Here is a 10,048-nt window from a genome sequence, read left to right as displayed (position 1 = left end):
ATATAAAATGATTTTGAAACAATTTAGAACCATTTAGAACCGATTGAGTTTTTTAATGAAAGAACAACCAGAAGAAGAACCAGAACAAGTTTCAAATAAGAAGAACCATCAGAACCCTTTTCAGGAATCGGTTCTTTTTGGTTCTCTCATCATTGAAACTTCGTTTTTTTTACCAAAGTGAAATAAGAATTTATGTTTTTCATGCAAAATAAGCGATGTAAAGAGGAATTTTTACAAATTTTCAATTTTTTGCCAATTTTTTGCACCTAGAACCATTTGGAACCGTTTTTTAATTGGTGGAACAACCAGCACCACCAGCAAAATATCAAAGGAGGAGTAAAAGGAACCACCAGAACCGTTTGAGTTTGAGAAGAACTGAGAACCATTTTGGAAGAACAATGTGAAAGGTATCTTTTGGAACCAAAACAAAACCGTTTCAAAGCCACAACTGGGAACCTTTTGAGAACCGAAACCAGAACCACTTATTTTCAAAGGTTCTGAAAACCACAACCATCACAACCAATTCAAATCCAAACGGTTCTCAACACTGAAGAAAAGTGGTTGGAATTAGGTCACTTTACCTTACGACAGATTCCTTCGAGACTACAGTCATAGAATGCAAGTAGATAACCCAAAGATAAGTTACCTTTTTCGACGCTTAATGATGTGAAATAAAAAAACCATAAGACTTCTTTGATAAATTGTAATTGTAGGTAGTAATAAGCTATTGTACAGATTATTTGAAACGATTATAAATAAGGAAAATCCAAATCTCGAGCGGATTACGAGTAATAAAAATAATCCATACTTTCATGGAAAAATAATTCTAACAACAGGTAAGTGTATGATCAATTATTACCGAGACGACGGTGACGCATTACTGGTAGAGGGTGAGCTGTCGGTGGGTGTCAGCGAATAAAATCCACAACCCTTTTTTTTTAAGCTGTAAAAACACGAGTCATTAGTAATATTTATAGTAAAGTAAGAGCACACCTGCGGGTTGCACAATTATACAAACTTACAATTTTGAGTCAATACCACTCAACCAAACTTGAAGGTTGTACCATTTCAAGTGTTCTGGAACTTTGATCTCTTCTTCTTCTAAACTTTCGGCGCCTAGTCTCGGAACAAGACCTGATACCAGTTTTTGAATTATCAGTTTTGACGGTTCCGGCGATACCTAAAAAATTGATTCTAAATATTTTTTCATTTTATGACAAAAAATAATAATAAATAATACTTCATACTCGGAATACGAGAAAAAAATCATTCTCATTCCAGAGAAGCGACATATTATAACAGTCGTAACCAGATTTTTGTGGAGTGACACCTGTCTGAGACGGATACTTGAATACAATAACTTCATTTTTATAATTAGGCGGGACAAGCCAAGCAGAATGATAATGGCTGAGACTGCACTTATGAACATCTTTCAGAATTGTCAATAAAGTAGCAGCTAATTTAGCAGGTTTGGATGGTTTATCGGGCTGAATAGCGATGAATTTCGCCTCCAGTTCTTGGTGGGGTTTGGTCAAACGTGATTGTCTTTCTGAAAAAATAATTTACATAAAAACTGTCAATAATATAATAACTTATTGAATGTATGAAGGTTTCTTACCTGCAACATCACATTCTGGCGAATTGCTGTCTTCGTTAATTTTACGCTTCGCAGTTACAGCTCCAAGAGGTTCTACACCATTCGTTGAACATTCCTTCGACTTGAACCGTTTGCCGCGGAAACAACCCTCACTGTTGGTTGAAAAAAAACATACAAAAAACGTGAACAAAATAATAAAAAAGAAGGTATTGAAGCTACAGGAAATACCTACAATTTCTTAATCAAATTCGTAACAACTAAACGAAGATCACGAATTGAAGTTCTATCGTTTGTTTCGGATTCAATGCTGAATATCGGCATATTGGTTCTAGAAACGTCTTTTATCACGTATCCTACTTTGTAAGGATCATTCTTTAACTGCAAATACAAATAATAATTAGTCTTCTTTCTTTAACAAATTTACATAACGTAGTCTTGAACGAATGACTCACCTCAACTAAGATATACAGATATTCACCTTCTGCGCGGTCTTGATTAATTGACGAAATGTTAGGTGCGACTTCTGGTAGCGAATCTGTACGTGGTTCTTGAGCAGCAGTGCTAATTTGAAGCAAAGGCAATACGGGCCCTTCTTCTATTATGGAAACTCTTAGACTGACGTTGCAAAAATTGTAAGTGTGTCGATCTCTTTGAATTTTATAGTTCAGTTCACACGGCCAACAGCCTTCACATTTGAAATCCGGTGTTAATCCTAAATAAACAAGCTGATTATGCACTATAGCGAACAGAATCGTAGACGCATTCGGCTTGATGGTACTTTTATCGATGTTGGCTTTCATTTCTCGCCATTCATCGTCACTTGGCGGCATTTCGATCGACAAATTCATAGTTCCTGTAAAAATGGGAAGTAACAATTAAAACGTTTCAAACAACTTTATAGCGAAGAAATAGGAATTCGTTAACCATCGTTATGAATAACGACTGTTCATAATACGCCTACAATTTCGTTGGAAGTATTATTACTATTGATCTCACCTGAGCTATCCAACAGACTTGCAGTAGACTCTTCGTTGTCTTTTTTCAAGATATTATTTCTCAATTTAGCAGCCACTGCAGTAAGTAAAAAATCAGTGTCGCTCTTTTTATTTTTTTCACGCATTTATTATTAGTTATATAAGTTATCAACCAAAGGAGAAGTCGATTGTAGTGTACAACATTTTATATATTACAGAAAGAAAGATAAGAAAGAAAACTATTTCGAAATTTACGTTGTGCGCTAGTGCGCACGCATCAAATCTGTTTACATAGTACAACGTTGTACCCCATTGGTTGCCACACCGCATGACGACACGAACCTGCCATGCGCAGTACGTAAAACATACGTAAAATGCTTTGACTTTTACCCTACTTTTACATTGATGCGTGCCCATGCGTGCGCAGTACGAAAATCTTTCGTAGCTTCAAGCTTGTCATTTCATTTGATAATTTGACCTACGCTGCGAGTTTTGCTACTAATTTCGTATTTTAAATTAATTAAAATCCATTTTGATTTCATATTTGGTGAAATTTGGAATCCAGAAACTGATCAGTTCCTACGATGTCGTGCTCTGCTGGTAAACATAACGTTTTGAGAACGATTGTGGTAAGTATTCGTGAAACACACGAGGTGTTAATAATACTTCGTTTTCATTAGAGTTCAGATTACCGATTACGATTAGCATTAATTTGATAAATGACGAGTGGTGAATATTGTGTATAGTTTTTTTCACCTATTATTGTTCTAGAAACGGAGCTACGCTTCTCAACCAACGCCGAAAAATGCTGTTATCAATTCCGAACTGAAAGCTAGCACATCAACCAAAGGTTCTCGTTTAATCGCTTTGAATAAAAATAGTCCTCTGTTGAAAGTAACACTCTCGTACAAGTAAGTTATTCTCGAACGATGATACACCCTAGCGTAGTTTAATCCACCAATTATTCGTATCATTGAATGCTACTTTCTTCGTTTTTTTAGAGTCGGACCTCGTTACGAAACGCCCGAATACTTGGGTATTACTCATTTGATCAGGGCATTTACCGGATTATCTACCAAAAATTTCACCCCATTCAATATTCATAGAAATCTGCAACAATACGGTATCAATCTTTACGCTACTTCTGATCGGGAGTCTTTGTCTTATACCGTCGAAACAAATCAAGAACAACTGTACGGTTTTCTTTCATTTCAAGTTCACTAGTAACATGTACCTCGTACGTTTCTAATAAATACCGCTGGTATTTTGATTGTTTAGGGATAAGGCACTGAATTATCTTACCGACGTTGCTTCGTATCCGGCGTTCAAACCGTGGGAATTGAAAGATTACCGTCACAAGGTGTTGACGGAATTATCTGCCATCAGTCCGGAAGTAATATCCGAAAAATTGAATCATACCTAGTTAGGTATTCGATAGTATCGACACAACTAATAGATTCGTGTTTGTTTTACAGGCCAAAGTAGTCGATTTATTGCACCAAGCAGCCTATAGTAACGGCTTGAAAAATTCCTTATTTTGCGATGAAAGTCGTATTGGAAATTTCTCTTTCGAAGATGTAAGTAATTTAAATTTGTATTATTGTGAATTCATTTTTTTTTTAAATTTACGTATATTACATTCAACTGTTCGTTTTTTTTTTTGTTTAGTTCTTACAGTACTTCGATGATAACTTCACTTACCCGAGATTTCAAGTGACTTCGAACGGTTTAGATTTGAGTTTCTTAGAAGAATACATTACCGCTATCGAGTTGTCTGAAACCGGCGGACCTTCGGTTACAAAATCCAAGTACCTTGGTAACGAAGCGAGATTAGCAAACTATCAAGAAAATGTTGCCTACATCGTTGTCGCTGGTGAAAGTCCAGGGTATGTTTTAAGATGATTTACTCACGGTACCAGTTTCGTGGCTCTTTTTTTAAATAGAAGAAAAAACCACCTTACGCGTTCGACATAAATTCTGTTTATAGTGTGACGCAGAAAGAGTACTTGGCGTACGCGGTTTTGAAGAACATTTACGGCACTCCGGTACCCATTAAGTACGGAAATAGTCACGGAATTTTGTCCAAAGCTTTGAGCAAAGCTAATTTGGCGGCTGGCGTAATCGGTTTCAACGCGACGTATTCGGATTCCGGTCTTACTGGATTCTTTATGATCACTGATCCGGATAATGCGGCTGCGGTAAGTTCGCAGTTTCCACAGACGAATACCGAATCGGCGATATCTCGGGTTTTCAATTCTCATTCTCACGTTGTTACCCGTTTGTGTAATTGTTGCAGGCTTTGAAAACCGTGTATACCGAATTTTCGAAAGCCAATATTACCGACAGCGATGTAAAACGAGGAAAGGCCTTATTGAAAAACGATTTGTTGAGAAGTGCCGAATGCAGCAATATCGTCGATTACATTGCCAAACAAGTAGCGTTAGACGCAGTAACTACCCCAGATCAAGTGGCTGCTGCCATCGAATCTGTAACCACAGCCGACGTACAGCAGGTAATGAAAATTTAGTTTCTGTAAAAGATACGTGTACGGTACTGGTAGTTTCTGTTTCGTATACTCGAATTTGTAATTTTGATTTTTTTTCAGGCGGCTAAAAAATTAGCATCTAGCAAAGTAGCTTCCGCGTATTACGGACACATCGCTTCATCGCCATCTTTGAATGATTTATAAGCCGAGTACATAAGTCCAACTTCGTATAGTTGTATGTTAATATTGTTGTGTAATGAAATATATTTTTTATTCTAAGTAATACGTAATCGTTTACTTTTGTTCGTATGATTTTTCTTCATTTACGCTCGCAACATAAATGAGCTACGAAATTGGCAGCAAATATGCAAGGATTGTACTCGGTTACTTTTTAAGTAATCAAGTTACTTAAGTTACTTTTTTGAAATGTTGGTTACTAAAAGTTACTTTTTCCGAGTTATTTCAGCGTTACAAATTTTTTTATTTTTTCAATTTTGATGATTTTTCTTTTGAAATGTACTGGGGGGGGGGGGGGGGTTCTAATTTCGACAGGTACTATTATTATTTTGAATTTCTCGAGTGGATTTACTCCTGTTTTGATTAATTTTTACATCTTGAATTTTGGTAGTGATTTTTTCCAAAATGATTAGCCACGATTTTGTTCTGAGTTTTGATGAGTTTTTTTCGCCTCAATTTTTGCCGAATTTCATCACATTGAATTCTCTTGGATTTTTTCATAAAAATTTTCCCTCGAGTTTGTGTGATTTTATTGCTCAAATAGTCGGAATTTCTCCTTATTTCGGTTCGATGGGTTTTTTGGAATTTTGTGAATTTTTTTCTTCATCGATTGGTGAGTTTTCTTTTGAATTTTTGTAGATTTTCCCCTATTCTGACGGGTATGATTTTTTTGAATTTTCGCGAGTTGTCTTTTTTGAAGTTTTTCGATGATTTTCTCGGAATTTCCATTTTTTTTCTCTCTTTTTAAATTTTGGCGAAGTTTCTACAGTAGAGTTTGGACAGACTTTTTAAACTTTGAATTTTCACGATTCTATAGTTTTGCTCTAGATTGTGGTCATTTTTTGCCTTAATTTTGACTGCATTTTTTTTATTTCAACAGTTTCTTTTGAGTTTTGTACTTTAAAAAAACGAGTGATTTTTTTGCTCATATTTTTGTGGAATTTTGATCTATCTTCTTCCAGAAATCATGATTTTCTTTAAATTTTGATCTTTTTTTGAGAAGGGAGGAAAGCTTCTTCAAGATTTGATGACTTTGTTTGTTTGTTTTTTTTTTTTTTACTTTTTGTAGTGTATTTTTCTGCATTTTTTGATATCTTTAATTCGTTGATCCCTCTCTCTCTTTGAACAATTTTTTTTTCAAGTTCGAATTATTTTTCTCTGTTGAATCTTGCTAGAAATTTTTCGATGATTTTTCTCTAAATTTTTTTGATTAATTTCCGAATTTATACCTAATTTCAATTCTCGCGAGTTCTCTGTTCAGAATTCTTAATGATTTTTGTCGAACTGAATTTTCGAGAGTTTCCCATTTATTTTTCATCATTTCCATAATTTTGTTTTGAATTTTATTGATTCGTTTTTCTATCTAAATTTTTGTTCTCAATTTCGGCGAAAGGTTACTTCTTGAATTTTCGAAATTTAAAAAAAAAATTTCTTCTAATTTTGCCACAAATTTTAGTAATTTTTTCTGCTTACAATTATGTGGAATTCCTCAGTTCTTACAGATTTTTTTCGAGTTTTTTCGGACTTTCAGAAGTGATGGTTGTAATGATTAGAATTTTTTGAGGATTTCTTGATTTTTTTTCTAATTTTATTCTTTTAAATTCTCATAGATTTTATTTACCAATTTTTCGACGATTTTCGCCGAATTTTCGCGTTTTCTTTTGTCTAAATTTTAGTGAAGTTTTCCTAATTTTGTCGTTGAATCTCGCGAGTTTTTTTTTCAACTCTTGCAATGTTTTTTCTCAAATTTTAGTGCTTTTTACCTCAATTTTTTCGGTGGAGTTTTTCTAGGTATGTACTTCTAATCGAATTTTTATTCTGGAATCCTCGTTATTTTTTTCAACTTTTCAAATTTTGACATTTCACTCTCGAGTTTTATTCTTAGGGACTTATGATTTTGATTTATTAAAATAAGATCACAAAGAGATTTTTCAACATTATTTTTTGATTATTTTTTTTATCTCTCCTGGGCTGCGATTATGAACTTTCGTTACAGTTAACGAATTCGTTAACTATTCGTTAACTTAACGAGAGATATTTTCTCACGTAAACTTAACATGGCTTAACGAAAAGTTAACGAAAGGTCACAGAAAAAATATGCGAGTTAACGAATTCGTTAACTGTAACGAAAGTTCATAATCGCAGCCCTCAGATCTTGATAATTTTGCTGTGCTTTCTGTTTCGGTCACTTTCTCTGAATTTCAATAATTTTGTCACATTTTTTTCGTTTTTTATTCGAATCGTGTCAACTTTTTGACAGTTTTCATGGAGGATTTATTTTCTTTTTGAAGTGAGGAACATTTCTTTGCATTCGAATTTTTAAAATGATTTTCACAAATCACTTTTTTTCCAAATTTGGATTACAATCTCCCCCCTCCTCTTCCGACCTTTCCAGCTGATTTTAATAAGTTTTCCGTTCTAAAATAATTTTCCTTATTTATGGAATTTTCTTACAAATTATTGTTTAGGTATTATTTCATCTCAACAGTCGAATAATTTTTTTTTCATCAAATCCTCGCTCGTGTCAACATTTCTGCTATTTTACTATTGGTATTTTTGTGTTTGATTTTTTGAAATGATTTTGAATAAAAGATTAAATTTCGTTCCTCTCTGTTTCGAAAGACTTCCCCATCTTGTTTCAATTTTGCAAATAATTTAACACATTTTTCGATTGTGTTTCCGGAATCCAATATTTTTTCCTGCTTTCTTTTTGCATTCTAATCTACGAGTAGTTTACTTTCGAAATGTTGATAATTATTTGTTTTAAGCTTTCGCTAGTTTTTTTTTTTTTCAAAAATGGTTTTTATTCGAATTTTGATGTTTTTTTGTGGTTTTTGAAAAGGTTGATATAGTTAGGATTATTATACTCTGCTAAAGGTGAAATTGGTTATACTGATTACGTATATCATTGAGATTAATTATCCCTTCCTCGGAGGTAAACAATTATAGATACCAAGATAGCTCAGAGGGTTGCAGTTCCAATAAATAACTACACACATTTAAAGGTGGTTACATTGATAAATAAAAACACATTTCTATTTACATGTATATTTACACTATTTACAAATCTTCATTAACATACATCGTTTGCACTTATGTTTACACATAGCCAGGGCTGTTAATACAAAACGAAACGAAAGACACGAAACAAAACGAAAAATTTTCCCTCTGGACACGAAACGAGACACGAAACGAAACATTATAACGAAACGAATCATTTCTGTTTCTTCAATTTTCGATTTTTCATTGCAAGTTTTTTTGTAAATTTCGACCAAATTTTGTCAAATTCACTCAAGTCAAATTTCATCCATTTAGAGGCTCTAGAGGGGTTCTCTTCTTCATTTATTAATGAAAATGTCCGCTTTTCTCACTTTTTTGGCTGAAAGGAAACGAAACGAAACGACACAAAATGGCACAAAACGAAATGATACCACTTATTTTATGGAACGAAACGAAACGGTATAACGAAACAGTTTGGTTCAATGAGCTCAACCGAAACAAAACGTTTACGTTTCGTGTCCAACAGCCCTGCACATAGCATGAGAATGAATGAAACTAAGACTAGTAAATGATCTACCTATACGTGTGTTAGGTGAGATCGGCGAATATGATGACAATGACACAGCATTGAGACTTTAACCTACTCATCTTACATTTGAGTTGATTAGGCGAATGTATGTACATCACAGCCAACAGATGCACATATAAATAATTTCCAATTCAATCAACACTAATTATGGATTACGACACCATGCTCGCAACCCATATATAATAACTTATAATTAATTAAGTAGGTGTATTTCACCACTTACTTGAACACTGTACGCATTTACCATCGCTTTCAGGTGCCCTCCTAATACTATGGGCGGTTGATGGCAATTAACTAAAAGAAGCCCTTATCAAACTTTGCGTAATTAGGAATATCTAGATTATTCCTCTTTTACCAAAAAAGTACACTAATGATTATGGATCCAAGGACCATTAATTTGAGAATAAAAAGAATTTGTCATGCTCATGCCAGTAATGACGTTAACTTAAAAGAATAAATTAATTCGATGGCTTGGTTTAAAAAACACGTAAGTCCAGGTTTTTCGAAAATGCTTTTTTTGTGGTTTCTTTAGTAAAAAAAAACGAGGAATCTGAATATAAAAACCTCGTAAGTCGAAAATGCACCCTAGCGCTGTAATCGGCAATAATCTAAGATTGAAAAACGCGTAAGTCCGACATACGAGGTTTCTATAATAAATGAAAAATACCTACGTAAGTCCGACTTACGAGGTTTCTATTATAAAAACCACGTAACTACAAGAATTTCATCAATTTTAAATTTGAAAACCTCGTAAGTCCTCATTAAAAACCACGTAAGTCCTTTGTAAGTATGATGAAAACCTCCTATCTTGTCTTTAGAAACCTCGTATGTCCTTTCAAAGAGCTTAATTAACTACTTATAATTGATCAACCTATAAAATATCATCAGACCATACCATTAAGACCCCTAAAATATAATAATGCAATCTAAAACGGCAAATAACAACATCTGAATGATTTAAACGTTTTTTTGCTCTCCTGAAAAATTTACTGTTTTGGACTCGCGTGTTATTTAAACCAAGCCATCGAATTATAAAATAATTGAAAAAGAAGATGCTGCAGTCACCTCTATTGGAGAGGATCCTCACAGCATCAGATTTTGACATTGACGAAGAACCAACTATCGTGAATTGTGGTCACCTAGCCAAGTGAGGAAACGATGCGAGA

The 10,048-nt window shown here is 34.0% G+C and overlaps 2 protein-coding genes across 3 annotated transcripts; one reads left to right on the top strand and one right to left on the bottom strand.

Moving 5' to 3' along the window:
• Nucleotides 1-689: 689 nt before the first annotated feature.
• On the bottom strand, nt 690-2,808 carry LOC135839727 (uncharacterized). 2 transcript variants are annotated; one of them, XM_065355898.1, is made up of 8 exons: nt 2,594-2,808; nt 2,376-2,450; nt 2,050-2,309; nt 1,830-1,975; nt 1,619-1,749; nt 1,248-1,549; nt 1,023-1,180; nt 690-943 (listed from the first exon to the last, which is right to left on the bottom strand). In XM_065355898.1, the coding sequence occupies exons 1-8, from the start codon at nt 2,715-2,717 to the stop codon at nt 856-858; spliced, it is 1,284 nt and encodes a 427-aa protein (XP_065211970.1). In that variant the 5' UTR covers nt 2,718-2,808; the 3' UTR covers nt 690-855. The 2 variants fall into 2 exon arrangements, with proteins under 2 accessions (XP_065211970.1, XP_065211969.1); XM_065355897.1 differs by having other exon boundaries at nt 2,050-2,450.
• A 209-nt stretch (nt 2,809-3,017) lies between these two features.
• On the top strand, nt 3,018-5,339 carry LOC135839728 (cytochrome b-c1 complex subunit 2, mitochondrial). The gene is made up of 9 exons (XM_065355899.1): nt 3,018-3,200; nt 3,343-3,482; nt 3,573-3,764; nt 3,850-3,964; nt 4,047-4,148; nt 4,240-4,457; nt 4,559-4,769; nt 4,868-5,083; nt 5,177-5,339. The coding sequence occupies exons 1-9, from the start codon at nt 3,156-3,158 to the stop codon at nt 5,258-5,260; spliced, it is 1,323 nt and encodes a 440-aa protein (XP_065211971.1). The 5' UTR covers nt 3,018-3,155; the 3' UTR covers nt 5,261-5,339.
• The last annotated feature ends 4,709 nt before the right edge of the window (nt 5,340-10,048 follow it).

This window comes from Planococcus citri, chromosome 3, assembly GCF_950023065.1.
Source record: "Planococcus citri chromosome 3, ihPlaCitr1.1, whole genome shotgun sequence".
Classification (NCBI taxonomy): Eukaryota; Metazoa; Arthropoda; class Insecta; order Hemiptera; family Pseudococcidae; genus Planococcus; species Planococcus citri.
This window is presented reverse-complemented; position numbering and strand designations above follow the sequence as displayed.